The 20,310-nt window shown below is 50.0% G+C and overlaps 1 protein-coding gene across 5 annotated transcripts in view; it reads right to left on the bottom strand.

The window, feature by feature from the left end:
- dachc (dachshund c) overlaps positions 1-20,310 on the bottom strand; it is a 665,620-nt gene that overhangs the window by 23,686 nt on the left and 621,624 nt on the right. For all 5 annotated transcript variants that reach the window (XM_072476125.1, XM_072476123.1, XM_072476127.1 and 2 more), the window contains 2 exons: positions 20,102-20,245; positions 19,719-19,787 (listed from right to left, as the gene is read on the bottom strand). In XM_072476125.1, the coding sequence (XP_072332226.1) occupies positions 19,719-19,787; positions 20,102-20,245 (213 nt within the window). The remainder of the gene's footprint in view (positions 1-19,718; positions 19,788-20,101; positions 20,246-20,310) is intronic.

A 20,310-nucleotide genomic window follows, 5' to 3' on the forward strand; every position in this document is an offset into this window, starting at 1 on the left:
ATCCCCCCCTCCCCCATATCCCCCATATCCCCCCTCCCCCATATTACCCCCTCCCCCATATCCCCCATATCCCCCCCTCCCCCATATCCCCCCCTCCCCCATATCCCCCCTCCCCCATATCCCCCCTCCCCCATATCCCCCATATCCCCCCCTCCCCCATATCCCCCCCCCCCCATATTCCCCATATCCCCCCCTCCCCCATATCCCCCCTCCACCATATCCCCCATATTCCCCCCTCCCCATATCCCCCATATCCCCAAGTGAATCCAGCCCTAACCTTAACCTCTGCAAAGCACGCGCAACCGATGGCGTGCATTCATATACCTGCCTATCACTGTTGCCTTTTACCCCTGCCACCACCCCCCCCCCCCCCAGGAGAAGCGCGCACACAACAATAGGGAGCATGTGAGGACTGGAGGAGGGCCCGCTGATGAGAGGCCACTGACCGTACACGAGGAAAGGGCCCTGGAACTGGCTGGCGGACCTGAGGACCGGGAGGTTGCTGATGCAGAGGTCGGGGCCCCACGAGCAAGTGAGCCACCAACAGCCCGTCCCCATATCACCCCTCCCCTATATCCCCCTCTCCCGTATCACCTGATCACTGCCTGATGTCTAACCATGCATGCTTCATTGTGTATCGCAGGACCAAACGTCCAGGCACCCATCCCCGCAGATGCAGACCACCCGCAGGATGCCCCTCGGAGACCACGGGAGACGGAGAGACCCGCACCCTCCAGCATGCGACGCCCGCAGGATGCCCCTCGGAGACCACGGGAGACGGAGAGACCCGCACCCTCCAGCATGCGACGCCCGCAGGATGCCCCTCCGAGACCACGGGAGACGGAGAGACCCGGACCCTCCAGCATGCGACGCCCGCAGGATGCCCCTCGGAGACCACAGGAGACGGAGAGACCCGCACCCTCCAGCATGCGACGCCCGCAGGATGCCCCTCGGAGACCACAGGAGACGGAGAGACCCGCACCCCCAACCTCCACCCCGGCACGGACCCCCTCCCCAACCTCCACCCCGGCACGGACCCCCTCCACAACCCCCAACCTCCACCCCGGCACGGACCCCCCCAACCTCCACCCCCAGCACGGACCCCCCCCAACCTCCACCCCGGCACGGAACCCCTCCCCAACCCCCAAACTCCACCCCGGCACGGCCCCCCCCCCCCAACCTCCACCCCGGCACGGACCCCCTCCACAACCCCCAACCTCCACCCCCGGCACGGACCCCCTCCCCAACCTCCACCCCGGCACGGACCCCCTCCCCAACCTCCACCCCGGCACGGACCCCCTCTCCAACACCCAACCTCCACCCCAGCACGGACCCCCCCCCCAACCTCCACCCCGGCACGGACCCCCCCCAACCTCCACCCCGGCACGGAACCCCTCCCCAACCCCCAACCTCCACCCCGGCACGGCCCCCCCCCCAACCTCCACCCCGGCACGGACCCCCTCCACAACCCCCAACCTCCACCCCGGCACGGACCCCCTCCCCAACCTCCACCCCGGCACGGACCCCCTCCCCCAACCTCCACCCCGGCACGGACCCCCCTCTCCAACACCCAACCTCCACCCCAGCACGGACCCCCCCCCAACCTCCACCCCGGCACGGACCCCCCCCAACCTCCACCCCGGCACGGAACCCCTCCCCAACCCCCAACCTCCACGGCCCCCCCCCCCCAACCTCCACCCCGGCACGGACCCCCTCTCCAACACCCAACCTCCACCCCAGCACGGACCCCCCCCAACCTCCACCCCGGCACGGACCCCCCCCAACCTCCACCCCGGCACGGACCCCCTCCCCAACCTCCACCCCAGCACGGACCCCCTCCACAACCCCCAACCTCCACCCCGGCACGGACCCCCTCCCGGCACTCCCCCGGAGCCCAGCCTACTCTAACCACCCCCCCCCGCCGCACACACACACAAGCCGAGACACACCTCTCCTCAGGCAATCAGTCTGCGGCCACGCCATTTCCTGCCCAGAGCCAACCCCCCAGGCCGTCACTCACCTCCTCGCTGGTCGGCGTGAGCCCTGGAGCACCGGGTCACGCCGATGAAAAGGAGGTTTGATTGACGTCGACGTGAACGGTCATCACGTCGACGGGACTTCGGCCCATCCGGAAGGGAGAATATCGGCAGGCCGAAAATCGGCTGCCTTGCGCAGACCCGTGACATTCTCCGCGGCAGCGGCGCCATTAACGCCCCGCCGACTTTTCTCCCTTCGGAGACTTCGGCGGGGGCGGGGGCGGGATTCACGGCGGCCAACGGCCATTCTCCGACCCGGCGGGGGGTCGGAGAATGACGCCCACTGTCATGGACACAAGTGGGAAAACAGTGATTAAATGGAGAAAAATCTACCACTTAACAAATCCATGACCCCAAATCAGGAATGACATGTCAGGGTTTCAATGCTGTCTTTTCACACCAAACAAAATAGGTTTTGATTGAGCAAAGGCTGCTGAGTCAAAATCCTTCTGTCTTGATGGCTGTAAAATGACTTTAGGCAGCCTCAGTCCAATCCAAATCAACATGCACACCCCCTCCCCACCTCATTACAAAACTGTTCATTATACAGCACAAGTTGGAGTTTTATCAGGAGGTAACAAGGAAGTTAGACAAAGGAGAACCAGTGGACATGATTTAATTAGATTTCCACAAGGCCTTTGACAAGATGCCGCATAGGATACTGGTAAATAAGTTAAGAGCCCATGGTGTTAAGGGTAAGATCCTGGCATGGATAGAGGATTGGCTGACTGGCAGAAGGAAGAGAGTGGGGATAAAGGGGCCTTTTTCAGGGTGGCAGCCGGTGACTAGTGGTGTGCCTCAGGGGTCTGTACTGGGACCACAACTTTTCACAATATACATTAACATAAGAACATAAGAACTAGGAACAGGAGTAGGCCACCTGGCCCCTCGAGCCTGCTCCGCCATTTAATGAGATCACGGCTGATCTTTGTGACTCAGCTCCACTCTCCGGCCCGAACACCATATCCCCGAATCCCTTTATTCTTTAGAAAGGTATCTATCTTTTTCTTAAAAACGTTTAAGGAAGGAGCCTCAACTGCTTCACTGGGCAAGGAATTCCAGAGATTCACAACCCTTTGGGGTGAAGAGGTTCCTCCTAAACTCGGTCCTAAATCTACTCCCCCTTATTTTGAGGCTATGCCCCCTAGTTTTGCCTTCCCCGACCAGTGGAAACAACCTGTCCGCATCTATCCTATCTACTCCCTTCATAATTTTATATATTTCAATAAGATCCCCCCCGCATCCTTCTAAACTCCAATGAGTACAGTCCCAGTCTACTCAACCTCTCGTCATAATCTAATCCCCTCAACTCTGGGATCAACCTAGTGAATCTCCTCTGCACTCCCTCCAGTGCCAATATGTCCTTTCTCAGGTAAGGAGACCAAAACTGAACACAATACCCCAGATGTGGCCTCACCAACACCTTATACAATTGCAGCATAACCTCCCTAGTCTTGAACTCCATCCCTAACGATCTGGAAGAAGGAATTGAAGGCACTGTTGCTTAGTTTGCAGATGATACAAAGATCTGCAGAGGGACAGGTAGTATTGAGGTAGCAGGGGGGGCTTCAGAAGGACTTCGACAGGCTAGGAGCGAGGGCAAAGAAGTGGCAGATGGAATACAATGTGGAAAAATGTGCGGTTATGCACTTTGGAAGGAGGAATGGAGGCATAGACTATTTTCTAAATGGGGAAATGCTTCGAAATCAGAAGCACAAAGGGTCTTGGGAGTCCTTGTTCGCAATCCTCTTAAGGTTAATGTGCAGGTTCAACAGTTTGGAAGACAAATGCAATGTTTGCATTCATGTTGAGAGGGCTAGAATACAAGACCACGGATGTACTTCTGAGGCTATGTGAGGCTCTGGTCAGACCCAATTGGCGTATTATGAGCGGTTTTGGGCCCCATATCTAAGGATGGATCACACGGGGTGTTGACTGCCCTGAAAAGAGTGTCGGCTATCATCAGGTCTTTGCCCGGGGTGTGTACGAGCTGAAAGTCGTATCGCCGGAGTTTGAGCACAATGCGCTGGAGGCGAGGCGTCATGTCGTTCAAGTCTTTTTGTATTATATTGACCAGCGGGCAATGGTCGGTCTCGACGGTGAATTGGGGAAGGTCGTACACATAATAATGAAATTTGACGACACCGGTCAACAGGTCCAGGCACTCCTTTTCTATCTGCGCGTAGCGCTGTTCCGTGGGGGTCATGGCGCATGACGCATATGCAACGGGGCCCATGATGAGGCCTCATCGCGTTGCAGGAGCACTGCCCCAATGCCAGGTTAGCTGGCATCGGTCGAAATTTTTGTCTCTTTCGCTGGATCAAAAAAGGCCAATACTGGGGCCGTGGTAAGTTTGGTTTTAAGTTCTGTCCATTCGCTCTCGTGGGCAGGTGGCCATTGGAAGTCTGTCGTCTTCCTGACCAGGTTCCTGAGAGCTGTGGTATGAGAGGCGATGTTAGGGATGAACTTCCCTAGGAAGTTGACCATGCCCAGAAATCGGAGGGCCGCCTTCTTGTCCTCTGGCTTTTTCATGGCTGTGACGGCAGCCACCTTGTCCGCATCCAGCTGCACACCCAACTGGGAGATGTGGTCCTCTAGGAACTTGAGTTCCGTCTGGCCGAAGGAGCATTTGGCTCTGTTGAGGCATAGGCCCTGCTCCCGTATGCGTTTGAACACGCCCTGGAGGCGACTGATATGCTCCTGCGGGGTGGTGGACCAAATGATTATGTCGTCAACATAGACACGAACACCTTCAATGCCCTCCATCATTTGCTCCATGATCCTGTGGAATACTTCTGACGCCGATATGATCCCAAACGGCATCCTGTTGTAACAATATCTGCCAAAAGGGGTGTTAAAGGTACACAGTTTCCTGCTGGATCTGTCTAGTTGAATTTGCCAGAATCTTTTCGAGGCGTCAAGTTTGGTGGAGAGCTTGGCCCGAGCCATCTCGCATGTGATCTCTTCGCGCGTGGGGATTGGGTAATGCTCCCTCATTATGTTGCGATTCAGATCCTTTGGATCAATGCAGATTCTGAGCTCGCCGGAAGGCTTCTTTACGCACACCATGGAACTGACCCAGTCGGTTGGTTCCGTAACTCTGGAGATCACTCCTTGGTCTTGGTGGTCCTGCAGCTGCTGCTTGAGGCGGTCCTTGAGGGGTGCTGGGACTCTGTGAGGTGCATACGTATATGGGAGCGTGCCCATGCCTTCAAAAACGTCGCGGTGCTGGTCGATGATGGCGTTGAGTTGCGCCCTGAAGTCAGCATCCAGGAAGGCAGACGTGTCATCAGGAGAGAGAGAGTGAACTCTTTGAATGAGGTTTAGCAATTTGTACGCCTGTGCGCCAAGCAGAGAGTCCTTCGAAGAGCCCACGATCTCGAAAGGAAGGATGGCTTTTTGTGACTTGTGCGTCACTTCGAGTTGGCATGAGCCGGTAGCAGGAATGATGTTGCCATTATAATCCAATAGCTGGCAGGCTGATGGAAGGATGGCTGGTTTGACACGAAGGCTTTGGAAAGCAGACCACGCCATGAGATTGGCGGAGGCACCAGTGTCCAGGCGGAATCGTATTTGGGACCGGTTGACCGTCAGGGTGGCACACCACTCATCGTCTGGATCGATGCTGTCTACCAACAGCGGCTGGTGTCTTTGCTTCGGGGACAGCCTGTTTTTCGGTACAACACCGATTCGAAAAGGCGCCTTCGGGTCCTCGGTGTCACTGCTGTGTGGGAGGTCGGAATCGGACTCGGTGACCGTGGGTTGAATTGCCCGAACATTCCTGCGAGGCTGGCTGAAGCGATATGAATTGGAAGGCTGAGCTGCTCGACAGCAGGCAGCATAGTGGCCAAGTCTTCCACATCGTAGGCATTGTCGAGATTTTGCGGGGCATTGCCGCTTTAAATGGGCGGAGCTACAGTTGCCGCACGTCGTGATGTCAGCACGTTCGCTACGCCACCTCGCATGCGCGGTGTTGTCCTGCGTGGTGCGCGCCTGCGCATTACGTTCCTCCATGTCCCCGTCCCCTCGTTTGGTGCGTACAAGCGCGGGAGTCTGCGCAAAGCGTGCAAAATGGTTGTCCTCATCCAGGCTGAGGCCCTGGAGGTGCTCAATCACTTGGACCCGTTCCGCCTCATGAGAACCTTGCCGTGCCGTTTCAGCCGCTTGTATATGGGAGTACCGACTGGTGGCATTTTCATGTAGGACATAGGTCTCGATGGCGGTCACTAGGGTGAGTTGCTTTACTTTGAGGAGCTGCTGACGTAGGGGGTCCGACTGAACACCAAAAAACGATCTGGTCGCGTTTCATGGAGTCGGAGGTGGGGCCCGTAGCTGCAAGATTGCGCAAAGATGCGGAGGTGCATTAAAAAGGATTGGAAAGGTTCATCCTTACCCTGCAAACGCTACTGGAACACGTAGCGTTCGAAACTTTCATTCACCTCTACGCTGCTGTGAGTGTCGAATTTGAGGAGAACCGTCTTGAACTTCGTCTTGTCTTCGTCATCTGCAAAGGTGAGAGAGTTGAAAATATGGACGGCATGGTCCACGGCCGTGGAGAGGAGAAGAGCAATCTTTCTGGTGTCCGAGGCACCCTCCCTGTCCGTGGCTTCGAGGTAGAGCTGGAAGTGCTATTTGAAAATCTTCCAGTTGGCCCCGAGGTTGCCGGCGATGCAGAGCGGCGGCGGCGGGCTGATGTTGTCCATGTTGTAGAATGACGGAATGCTGGCGTAAGGCAGATCACTTGCAGGTAGGTCTAAGAAGTGCTAGTATGCAACCACTCCTGGTATCATGATGTGTTGGGTGTTCTGGATCACATACAGGTCACCAACACTTGAAGTAGTGCAACACGATTTTATTAAAAGGTTAACTCTTTAAACATACTTGAACTGTGGGTAAATACGATACCAGCTTTAACTAAAGACCTTTGCCTTGTCCTAACCAGTTGATGCACTCAGCACATGGTGAATGTCTGTGTTGCAGGTTTTGAGCTCTGTGCTCCTAGCTAGCTGCTACTCGAATGAACGGGAACTCTGATGTCCCCTGTCTTTATAGTGCGTGTGCTCTCACTAATGATTGGCTGCGGTGTTGTGTTTGTTGATTGGTCCCACTGTGTGTCCATCAGTGTGTGTCTGCACCATGATATGCTGGTGTATATTATGACAGGTGTAAAGGTGTAAATCATAGTGGATTGGAAATGGTGTACTGAAACCTGCTCGTGTACATCTACAAAGCAACTTTACACCCCTGAGGCAAGTCTCTCCCATGGCCCCTGCTGGCAGGTTCAGTGGCGGACCGGGGAGGGGAGGGGGGAATTCAGTAGGATGCCCAAAAATTGGTTTTACGCCAGAGTGAATTTCCGGTGGGATTTTCCGCTGGTGCCCACCATGGGGGATTGGGAAATCCACTGGAGACCGGCATGAAACTGATTTGCATCCCAGAAAGTCCAGGCCTCTCTGTCCTTAGTGGGGGGAAAAAGAGCTCCATTACTCCAGCACAAAGGAAGAGCAAAATACTAAAATTATTCCCACGATTTATAGTTCTCTCTTCCTCGCTTGTCACCTTTATTCGCTGTTCATAAAATGTGAGATAAAGTGGAGTTAAAAAGAAACTTTGACCACCAACATGGGTTTTAAATATCATGTCAGCAGACCAGATTAGATTTTCAGGTTCAAATACCCAGAATGAAAGTGTTAATTGTTTGGTAATTTGAAGTAAAGATCACGGTGCTCTACTCCCCGATGAAGATGATAGAGAGGACATTACAGTGGTGTAATTAAAAATGTATAATTCCCCCTATTAGAGTCATGCTCTGATTTTGATAGTGCCATACATTCTTATAAACTTATTAATAATCACATTGCATCTGCCGTATCATAGATTTAAGAGTCAGGACATTAGAATCCGACCACCTTAACATTTGGGGCTAATTTCCCCGAACCTATGGTTGGGAATTATTATGGTCGGGATTTATATTGAAATCTGGGATCACTCTTACACGTTTTAATTTTGCTAAAATATTGTGAAAGATGCAATCCAAGTTCATCGGAATCTTTTTTGCATCGCTTTTCATGAATTATGTGAGGTGGAATTATTGAAAATGTACCCATGGAGCTGAATTTATCTAAAGGCAGAAATTAATTATGTTAAAAATAACAGCTGAATTCTTTGTCGATTTGAGTTTTCTGTTCTTTAAACAACTATTCCTGTTAAAATACTGACAGTTGAATGTTGTGCCAATATATTTAGCATTGCTCCTGTTACTGACAGTATGTTAAAATACTGACAGTTGAATGTTGTGCCAATATATTTAGCATTGCTCCTGTTACTGACAGTAATTTTTAAAATTAACTATGGGTTGTTTTGTTGATCTATCATTGTCGTTTTACAGATTAAAACTGTGTTTTGAGTATTAGTGTATTCTCATTTGTTTGTCTGGAAATCTTGCTTCGGGAAATTCCTGAAACTAGCCATAGCGCTAATTGTGAGGACACTGATAAACATTGTGGTTATTTTAAATGCAGGCGTTGTACAGGCCATGTTCGAGGAGGTAGAATGGAAGAAGGACAGATGACAATGAATTGCTCCCTGCCTCCATAACCTCCAGCAGCCCCGAACCTCTATGTTCCTCCAATTTTGGCCTCTTTGACGACTCATCTTCTTCGCTCCACCATTGGTTGTGATGCCTTCAGCTACCGAGGCATTAAAATTCAGAAATTCTCTTCCCTAAATCTCAACACAAAATCTTTCCTCATTTAAGACACCCTTTAAAACTCTATGATGAAGGTTCTGGTCATATGTTCAAATATCTCCCTGTATGGCTCAGTGTCAAATGATCTGACGATACTTCCATGAAATGCCTCAGGACATTAAGAAAGCTATAGAAATGTAAAGGGCAGAAGGAGGAACATCGGGGAGTCAAGCACAGGCTAAATGATTGGTACCATGCATTGGTTAGTCAGGAACAGCCTGAAACCAGGAAAAATGATCTTTTCCTCTCAAATTCTAAACTCTACAAACTTGAGGTCATCCAACACTTTGCTGCCCCTGCCCTGACGCACATCTAGTCCTGTTCCCCAACCGCTCCTTTGCTCGTTGACTTACATTGACTCTCGGTTAAACAATACCTCGGTTTTAAAATCTTGATCATTGTTTTCAAATCCCCCCTCCCTTCCTCTCTCTTTTCTCCATTAAGGAACGCTTCTTAAGACCCACCTACTCGATCATGATTTTGGTCTTCTTTACTAATGTCTCTTCATGTGCCTCAATGTCAAATTTGTTTTATAGAGCTCCTGTGAAGTGCCGTGGGAAGCTTTATTTCTTAAAGAAGCTACATTAATGCAGGTTATTGCTATTCTCTGGTGAGAGAAAGCTACACCAAGAAAGACCAGGACGAACCTAACAAATAATGTGCACGAAAATAGACCTAATTGATTCACTTTCCTAGCATTGTCACGCAACAATATTTATTAAGGCATTAAATGCCCATGGTTGTCTAGTTGCCACTTTTGTTCCATGGAATAAATTGATTGAAAAATATCATAATTTGCAGATAGTCTTTTCACGGCCCACAGGAAAAGGGGGAAAGTGTATAAGAATTGCACAATAGCAGTCCAAAGAGGAATGTAGGTTAGTATCATTTTCTCAAAATGGAGAATGGAAGTCAATGCTGGAGAAAGGTGCTGAAGCAGTATCGCTCCCCAATGCTAACACTGCAGCAAATCATTAACATACATTAAGCGTTTCCCACTGCTCCTTGTATTTGCTTGAAAGAAAGAAAATGATCAGCATCAAAAATCCTCCTGCATCCCAGAAAAGCAGAATCCACTCATTTGTAAATGTCACATCTTCCACAAGGTTGGTATTGTCAAAAGGGTGAAGAAAAGTCACTGCTTGAATCATTGTATAGACCTCCTTCATGGAAGAGCTTAATACACTTTCAATAGCTTAAAATAGTCTTCGGAGGCCAATTAAAGAGGATACTTGCCGCGTTCTACGTTTTAAAAAAAAATTAATTATTTGTAATATGAATTGTAACGCCATTTAATTAGTCAAACCCAGCTCCGAGCTGCAGTTGGTCTCCCTTACCTTTCCCACCAATGTTTCATAATAAAGTTCAAGCTGTGTGTTATGCAACAGGGGAGGAATTTACTGGGGCTTGAGTAAATTTAGAAACAATTTGGAATAGGCAGAGGGAGAGAGGGAAATACAATGCTTTGTGGTCTATTAGACGTCCTTCGCAAATGTATGGGGGGGGGGGGGGCGGGGGGGGGGGGGGGGGGGGGGAGGACACACACATGTGCAATATCCAGTTTAATAAAATAATTTAGGATTTTGCTGTTCTCAGTGCTATTGGCGAGAAGAAAAGAACAGATCCAAGGCCTTTGAATGCTGTAAATATTCTTTAAAGAAAGAATAAATATTCAATTAGGTGTTGAATAAAACAAAAAAAAAAATGGTTTTGGCCTCTTTCAGCATAAAATACCTTTGAAAGATTAATTAATACATGCACATTATGCAAATTAGACACATGCAAATATTTTATGAAGACAATTAAGGGAGGCATTAATTACTGCCTTTTTGCTTCGATGAGATTTGTTCTTTTTTTCCCCTCTACAGTTTAACCCTTAAGTGATGAGTTCTTTGATTGTATATGTGTTCAACGCGAGGAGAGTATTCCTCACACAGATGTTCAAAAAAAAAGGAATTTGTTCTGTTAAAATAATCCGAATGCACATACATTTATAAAATATAGATCTATTCCAGGTGCTGTGGGGAAGATCAACAGAATTTTCTGACACAATGTACTGCCAGTAATTAAGAGCCTGGAAGTGAATTTGCACTCATTCTTGGAAATGATTCAACTTCTGCAAAAGCAATTAATTTGCTTTGCCTGTGCTAATATAGTGGAATTATAAAGCATGACACAAGACAAATAGAAATAATTAGTTCCCCAAAATGATGTTCTCATTAATGCAGTTTTAACAGTGCAAAAACATTATTGCACTGGGTCTACGTTCTGTCCCCTGTCACAGTGACCGTGATGAAGTGGTACACGTCTAAATTAAGAGTTCTTGTTGGCGGTGTCATATTTTTAATACATTTCCAAAGGTTCTAGGTCACTGCTGTATAGAGTTTGTGAAACTGCCTGCAGCCCAGGCCCCTTACAATGGGACAATGCTCAGCAACTAACATGCAAAGCACAGATGTAAATCCTTATCTGACGGCAACCTTTAAACCGTTGAATGTTGCCGTTTTCTTTTTATCCTTTCTGCTAACGCCTACGATAAATTGCACCTTTTGTTTCTGTTCGTCCAGACCTGCCGTCAATCGATGACACAGTCTGACGAACTGTCAAGCAACAAAATGGCAGCGACAAGGAAGAAAAGGGGGAAAGGGCAATGAGTGTATGATGTTTGGTTCCCGTGTGCTGTGTGGTAATCTGTGAAGGAGGGCTTGAACACTTCATTAAAAGAAAACAAAGGGAGGTTTATTGGGCTCAGTTTCAATCCAGGCATATTTACGTGGCTTATTTTATGCAGGAGGCCTTTTGGAGTACCGGGCACAAGGAAGCAGCAGCTTCGAAGCCTTAGGCCATATATTAACTGTGCACAATGTAGCTTTAATTAACTGCAATATCAAAAACCCTGTTGCCTGATATGAATTTGATGTTACTACTGTCAAGCAAAACAAAAGAGAGGAATAAAAATCTAAGAGGAGTTACTGTTTGCCCCGTCGACTCCCATAAGAGGGGTTTGCGTGATTCCATTTTATTCCACAGGTTCCTGTAAGTTTCTGAGCAAGCCCATCAGTAGTAAGCTATCTCAAAAAAAACTTACATCTTCAGATTGCTACTTTTTTTTTGAAGTGTGTGTTGTCAAGTGTCACACTTGCTTTGGAAACCATATTAAAACCACAGCTGTAAATTTGTGTTTGCTATCAATTTACACTTGGACTTCAACCAAAATTCTCATGTGGGAGCGGTGTGAGATTATTTGCTCCGAATCCCCAGCACTGAGTGAAATCTTGTCAGCCCAGAGATCAAAATGGTTTTCCCGATTCCAAAGACTGTTTATTGCATTAGCCTGGCGAGAATTTTTATTTTTTGAAAGAGAGCACTTTCATTTACATAGCAGCTTTCACAGCCTCAGGGCGCCTCAAAGCACTTTGCAAACCGGCGACATAATCTTTGGTGTGCAGTCACTTTTGTCATGGAGGAAACGTGGGGCGGCAAGCTCCCGCAAACACAAACGCGATCATGACTTGGTGTTCTGTTTCAGTGAATTTGATTGAGGGATAAACATTTGTCAAGAAAGATACCAAGTGGAACCTCCAGCTCTGCTTTGCTTTGAATTGTCAGGAAAACCTTGACGTCTACCTGAGAAGCTAGATGGCTCATTTGACGGTACTCCTTCAGTGCTGCTTCGGGAGCGCCAGTCTGGATTATGCAGTCAATTGCTGGACTGGCTCTAAGTCAGAAGGTGGATTTATCTTTCATTAGAAGCAACGGACTTGCCAGCAGTGTATGGACACAATGCCTCAAACACCATTAAAAGGCAGTGGACACTTGTGTCAGCCTTGGCGCAAGTGCACTCTTGCCTCCTGAGTCAGACGGCTGTGGGGTTCAATCCCGTTCTAGACGCTTAAGGACACACAAGGGCAGATTGCCTGTCTGAAACAAGGGGCAGAATGTTGTCCTCTCGCTGCGGGCAGACTTAGAGGCGGGAAGATCATGTAATTAGGCGGAATGGTGGCATAGCGGAATCTCAATGCCCTCCCACCTCCACCAAAATTAAAGCTCTGAGTGGGAAGGCCCATGACCGATCTTCCTGCCCCACCACTGACTGAGGCTTTTAAGCGGTCAATTAATGACCACTTAAGAGACTCATCCTATCGTTGCTGAAATTAACCCAGTGGCAGGCCTGTCACCATGTGGGTGCAAGGCCAGCAAAATTATAGAGTAGGTTTGCTTCCTCCGAGGGGTAGGGGGTGGTCGCTGGATCGAAAGCACTCACTGCCTGATTGAGGGGCTCAACATCGGGTGGGTGGGTAAGGAGGCGCCGGTCGCGGGTCTGAGACCCCATTCTCCGCCACGGCGCCGAGCGCGATTACGGCTCGGAGAATCCTGGCCCAGATGCCAGCAGCTCTCCAGTACTAGCAGTGCCACCGGATGCATTGGCCACAGTTGGTACTGCATTCCTGCCATGAGGAGGTGAACTGAACTCGATCGTATCACTGGGTGCCAAGCTGGCATGCTTCATGGTTGGGGTGGGGGGGGGGGGGGGGGGGGGGGGGGATAATGTGGTGGGTTGAAAGATCATGCAGGGAGGGTAACCTGGATGAAGGGATGCATGAGTCACACCTCACGGAGTCCTTCCACTTGGCTTACGGAGGGCAGGTAAGGAAAGACCACCCTACCCCTACTGCCACCAACCCGCGAAGAGAAACTGGCCAGGCTGCCAACTTAGTGTGGAGTTTCTTGCTGCTGGTAAATCCCACTGGTAAAATTGAGGCGGGGCAGAAATGGGTGGGTGGGATGAGTGGGCAGGCAATGGTTATGCAATCCGATTGAATATAGGAGTGGCGGAGTTTACTGTGAAAGGTAGGGACGTGGAGGTTACTGTGAGGGGGAGGAGGTTTTGGAGGACGTGACTGTTTTTGAAAGATAAGGCCACAAAGGGATTTGAAAAGAAGGATGAGAATGCTGAGAAAATGAAGGTGTTGCCAGACCAGCAGCTCTTGTAAGTTAGCAAGCACAGTGATGATGGTAAATGGGATTTGGTGTGAGATAGAATACAGGCCAAAGAGAAGAAAGATTTGCATTTATATAGCGGCTGCCGTGCCCTAAATATACCCCAAAGCGCTTCACAGAGAGTGAAATACCTCAGAAGTGTAGCCACTGTTTAATGTAGGAAATGTGGGAGAAAATTTGTGCACAGCAAGCTCCCACAAACAGCAATGTGATGATGACCTGATAATAATAATAATCTTTATTGTCACAAGTAGGCTTACATTAACACTGCAATGAAGTTACTGTGAAAATCCCTTAGTCGCCACATTCCGGCACCTGGCCGGGGATACAGAGGGAGAATTCAGAATGTCCAAATTACCCAACAGCACTTCTTTCGGGACTTGTGGGAGGAAAGCGGAGCACCCGGAGGAAACCCACGCAGACAAGGGGAGAACGTGCAGACTCCGACCAAGCCGGGAATCGAACCTGGGACCTTGGTGCTGTGAAGCAACAATGCTAACCACTGTGCTACCATGCCACCCATAGAAAATGACACGTGGAAAATAGGTTTGAGAAGAAAGAAAGAAAGAAAGAAAATAACATTGCAACGCAGTACGATAGATAGATAGATAGATAGATAGATAGATAGATAATTGGAAGCTAAAATGTGCTGCCTGAGGGTAGGGTGGGGGGGAGATTTGGTCCAATTGTAAATCCATCCTTCGACACAATTTAAAATGGTCGCACCTTTCTTTGATTGTGCCTGAATTAGTTGAGGTAAATGGTGTATATCAAATTGCACTGGCTCTTCAAACATCTTTGCTAATCAGAAGTAAAAGAAAAAACTAGCCCAACTGCTGGCCGCCTCGAAGCCAGCCACTGTGGATGCAATGGTCATAAAAAGTGACATCATTGTCAGCCTGCAACAAAGCATTTCCACCTCAGCTTTGATTTATATATACCCCGGGGGTGGTGTATAAAACACTTTGCACCTGCACTTCCCTTTCTTGGCTCTTGGCATCAGTTCCAGCTCATTACCATACTGATCTCACCTTCCCTTGAAAGGTGACATTATAATACGGAGATTCTCTCCCCCATGAAAGTGAATGATGGGTAACAAATGGATCAAAGGTGTCAGATTAAGTGGAGCTTGGATGACATTAAAGGAATACATTTGTGATAATGTTATCCTGGGAATGAAATCAAGTGACGATGGTCAAGAGAGGGGTTGTTTGCAGGGACGGGGGTTGTGAGGTGAGTTGGAGTAAGCGGGGAGCGTCAGGCGGTGAATTGTCTTCAAGCTGAAGTGGTTAAAATGTTTAATTCTGACAATCAGGTGAATGTTTTTTGTCATGCAAAGCAGGGCAATGGAGCTTTTGTCGCGGCACTTGGAGGTAAATATTTTGTATTGCTGCAGAATTAAGGTGGTGCCGGCTAATCTTTTCAAACCATTCCTTCTGACTCACGAAATCTCGCCAGAAGGCTGCCTGCTGGAGAAACAGTGCAGGCCCGAGAATGGCACTCTGCCTAATCCAGTGCTTACAGCACGATCACAGCCACCGGAATCTAAAAAATCAGAGATATGCACGGGCGGGATCCTCCGACCCCCCGCTGGGTCGGGGAATCGCCGTGGGGCGGTGTGAATCCCGCCTGCCGCCCCGTCACCGGCTGCCAAATTCTCCGGCGCCGGGGTTCTGGCGGGATTCACCCCGAATCGCGCCGCGCCGGTTGGGGGCTGTTGGCAGCGGCCCCCCTGGCGATTCTCCGGCCCGCGATGGGCCGAGCGGCCGCCCGTTGTCGGCCGGTTCCGCCGGCGTAATTCAAACCAGGTCCGTACCGGCGGGACCTGGCTCCACGGGTGGCCTGCAGAGTCCTCGGGGGGAGGGGGGGGCGGCACGGGGGGGATCTGGCCCCGGGGGGGTGTCCCAACGGTGGCCTGGCCCGTGATCGGGGCCCACCGATCGCGGGTGGGCAAATGCTTTGGGTACACTTTTTCCCTCCGCACCGGCTGCTGTCAACCTCCGCCATGGCCGGCGCAGAGAAGAACCTCCCGGCGCATGCGCTGGGATGACGGCAGCACAGACTGGCGCTCCCGCGCATGCGGCAACTCATGCCGGCCGGTGGAGGCCCTTCCGCGTAAGCTGGCACGGCGCCAACCCCGCCGGCGTCGGCCTAGCCCCTGAAAGTGTGGAGGATTCCACACCTTCCGGGCGGCCCGATGCTGGAGTGGTTCATGCCGCACCTCGGTGCCAGTACCACCCGCCCCGCCGGGTAGGGGAGAATGCCGCCAGTACGGACCTGGTTTGATTTACGCCTGCGGGACTGGCCGAAAACGGGTGGCCGCTCAGCCCATCACGGGGCAGAGAATCGCCGGGGGGGTGTTGGTGCCAGCGTCCGCCGACCGGCGCGGCGCGATTCCTGCCCCCGCCAAAACCTCGGCACTGCAGAATTTGCCAGCCGGCGGCGGGACGGGATTCACGCCGCCCCCCGGCGATTCTCCAACTCAGCGGGGGGTCGGAGAATCCCGCCCTCAGTGTAGGGCATTAACGAGGTGGGTGAGCTCTTCACCACGAGGAGTATCAATAATGAAGACTGAGGAACTCCTTTCTCTGGAGTAGGCCACCAAGCCTCTCATGTCTTTTTTGTTAATCAGATATCAGGAAGTGCACCTCAGCTTCATTCGCCTTCTCTTAATCAGCTGTGGCTCAGTCGCTGGTACTCATAACTCCAGGTTACAAAGTTCCAATTTCAAGCCCCACTCCAGGACTTGAACACAAAACTATAGGTGGACATTCCAATACTGGATGGTCAGTGGGGCCAACCTTTGGATGAAGCATTGACCGAGGCCCTGTCTGCTCTCTCTTGAAATCATGGAATCCCTACAGTGTAGAAGGAGGCCATTTGGCCCATTGAGTCTGTACCAACCCTCCGAAAGAGCAGCCCACCTATGCCCACTCCCCCACCTCACCTTTTGATCACTTAGGGGCAATTAAGCACGGCCAATCCACCCAACCTGCATGTCTTTGGACGGTGGGAGGAAACCCACGCAGACACGGGAAGAAAGTGCAAACTCCGCACAGACAGTCACCCGCGGCCGGAATTGAACCCGGGTCTCTGGCGTGAGTCAGCAGTGCTAACCACTGTGGCACCTTTGCTCCAGAGTACTCTGTACTCCAGCGAAAAATGGTTTGGCCTTTTCCCAGCTCGGCCCGCATCAGGAACTGGGTGGAGCTTGAACAGGTGCTGAATCCTACGGTTACCCCCCCTCCCGCCCACCCCATCCCCACCCCCCCGTTCACCAACTCTGTTCCCCCCTCAGGCCCTATGCGGCACACCTGCTTTTCTCTGGTGGATCCCATGGCACTCTTTCAAAGAAAAGCAGGGGAGTCATCCTCAGTATCCTGGTCAATATTTATCCCTCAAACAACATCACAAAAACAGACGATCCGATCATTAATGACATTGCGAAGGTGATCCCTCGCAGTTGGCTCTGCGGCAGCGTGGTGGGTGAGGGATGCAAAGCCTTGCCGACATGGATGGGACTGGAAGATCCCACCGCTTCCGGCGGAAGACATGTCGCAGGTGGGGGGGGGAGGAAATCAGTATAAAACGGGGCGTCCTTCTTCCTTTCCTTTGTTTCATTTCCCTCGATACCTGTACCTAACAAAAATGTACTGATTCAGCCTTGAAAATTCCATTTTGCATCATTGGCAAATGATGGGCCCACGTTGACAGGATAATGGGTCACCAGAGCAGTGGTTCAAGATGGCAGCTCACTGCCACCATCTCATGGGTATTAGGAATGGGCAGTGATACCACATCGCATGAAAGAATAAGAGAAAAGCTGGACCAGGGAAGTTTAAGGATAGTTTAAGCTGAGAGAAATGTACATTTAACATTCTCAGGGTGTTCCTAAGCCAATAAAATACTTTTGTAGCTTAGCTACTCTACATGCAATCTATGGACAGCAAGGTCTCACAAACAGCATTGATATCTCACTATTTTAGCAATGTATGTTGATAGATAGATAGATATTGGGCAGGGTACTGGCGTAGCACACTGGGCTAAATAGCTGGCTTGTAACGCAGAACAAGGCAGCAGCACGGGTTCAATTCCCGTAACGGCCTCCCCAAACAGGCTGCAGAATGTGGCGACTAGGGGCTTTTCACAGTAACTTCATTGAAGCCTACTTGTGACAATAAGCTATTATTATTACCAGGGAGTGTTCTTCATTCTTCTTCTTTGGGTACTGCTGTAGCACCTTTTAAACCGGCCTGAGAAAGTGTACAGGGCCTCAAACTCAACTGAAGAAAAAACAGCACCTCTCCTTGAGTAGTGCCACTCTGTGATATGTGCTCAGGCCCCTGGGGTTGTGTTTGTATCTGCCACCTTCCGATTAAAGAGCTGCTGAGCCAAGGGAACTGAGCAGAAAGGTGGCATCAAGATGGAAATCTGACTGCTTCTTGTGCCATGCACCAGACAAGTTAAGGACAGTCGTGTGAGATTAACACAAGCAATGTACGCCTGTGGGGCTTGATGTCTTGGCAACAGCAGATGAGATGCAAACAGTAGCTGATGCCACCTGGGTCTCAGCTGGCCTGAGGCAAGGGTCCTCTCCATTTCCAAAGACTTGTGTAGTAATGGGGTCTGCTCATCACTTTTCTGTCACTCAACAGGCACTGAGAAGTAGGAGAATCTGACGGAAGTGGCACTCCATTGGGTCCTATCCCTGCCTCTGAGCCAGAAGGTCTGGGTTTGAGACCTACCCCAGGACTTGAGGCCAAGAAAGGTCCATTCATAACACAGCCAAGCGAGTTTGGTATCAACCTACAAAATCCTTCCAACATTCACCAATGGAAGGCAGTAAGATCAGCGGAGATTGCCGGTCAGTCATACCTGATGCACAGGTTAGCACTGCTGCCCCACAGCGCCGAGGACCCGGGTTCGATCCCGGCCCCGGGTCACTGTCTGTGTGGAGTTTGCACATTCTCCCTGTGTCTGCGTGGGTCTCACCCCCACAGCCCAAAAGATGTGTAGGGTAGGTGGATTAGCCATGCTAAATTGCCCCTTAATTGGAAAACAATAATTGAGTACACTAAATTTACATTAAAAAACACCTGATGCACAGTGGAGCCCCGCAAACTATAAGCCTCTGGCCACAGACTAGCGGCTGCTCTTGGAAAAAGAAGTCCAGCGGTGTAAACAGATGAACGTTTGCCTTGTGCACCATTCGGTTTGAGAAGAGAAGCAAATCCACATTACAGTGTACCCACTTTTCCAGAACGTCTTCTGTTTACATGTGACAACTGCTCTATGTTCCTCGAGCAAGGAATGGCTCGTAAATAATGAGGCGAGGGCCAAGCATCAAACCGTGAGATAATCAGAGGCGATCATGCAGACAAGGGAAGATAAAGCCCTTGGAATTCTCCAGCCGTTGGGATTCTTTTTCCCCATAGGCTGCGCACCCCTGCCCATGGGTTTCCCAGCGGCGTGGGGTGGCTTCAGTGGGACACCCCATTGACAAGCGGCAGGAAGAGAGAATCCCACCGCCGAGAAACACACGGCTGGGGGACCGGAGAATTCCCACCCCAAATTCCTTGAGGCCAAAGTTACCAAATTAACAATTATACAGGCACTTTACTGAGTTTGCCTTATTGCATGGATTCTGTGATCTAATTTCACGAAACAGGTAAGGCTTTATGTGGATCATAATTAACATTAGTGCATCATTAATTCGGGAAAAAATCAACAGAGTCCAGTGACTTTTAAAGAAAAGGTTTTTTTTAGGTCTGGATCAATGCACAGACTATGTGTAAACATTCAGACTGAGATCGACCTTGCCAAAGCTAATTTTAATGTGGCCCAGCTGGAAACCTGCATGCTTGAATAACAAGCTGAAGCTCCGCAAAATGTATAGCACATGAGCCAGATTTATACCCGCTGCTGTCAAGTACCTTGTATTGTTCTTTCAGCATCTGTTCGTCCAGTGCTGCGGTCAGCTTCCATCTCCTGGGTCACCGAATCTAACAATGGGAATGATCACAATTCTGAGTTGACTTTTCAAATTGGATACTTGGTTCAAAATATGTTCTCGTCATTTATTTCACCTTGGCACATGGGACCAAGCAATTATTGTCATTACTTTATTTTATTTTTTTTAAATCTCAATGATTCATACCGTTTTGTTTCTCCTGCTATCAAAGCTTTAATCAGCCTGCTCCGCAATCTGAATACAAAGTGACTAGAGCTTCTGTCAAAGTTTATTGTGCATTGATAAGTGACAAGAGCCTCACATCGTTTCATGAGATTCAATCTCAGGTCATTTACATGCTCTTACCGTTCAGGACCCGAAGATTGTCTGCAGAGGCAGCTTGTTTTAACGCCTGCTCTGCTTGTTCTCGTCGCTTGGTTTCGAATTCAAGTGCTTCCTGTAATTTCCTCTTTGCCTTCTTTTCTTTCTTTAATCGTTTCTGAATTATTGCTGGGAAGAGGGACACAGGATGGCGTCAAGTTTTGTGTAGGGAGGCCATGTTGTTTCACCTTGTG

The sequence above is a fragment of the Scyliorhinus torazame genome, chromosome 15 (assembly GCF_047496885.1).
Source record: "Scyliorhinus torazame isolate Kashiwa2021f chromosome 15, sScyTor2.1, whole genome shotgun sequence".
Taxonomy (NCBI): Eukaryota; Metazoa; Chordata; class Chondrichthyes; order Carcharhiniformes; family Scyliorhinidae; genus Scyliorhinus; species Scyliorhinus torazame.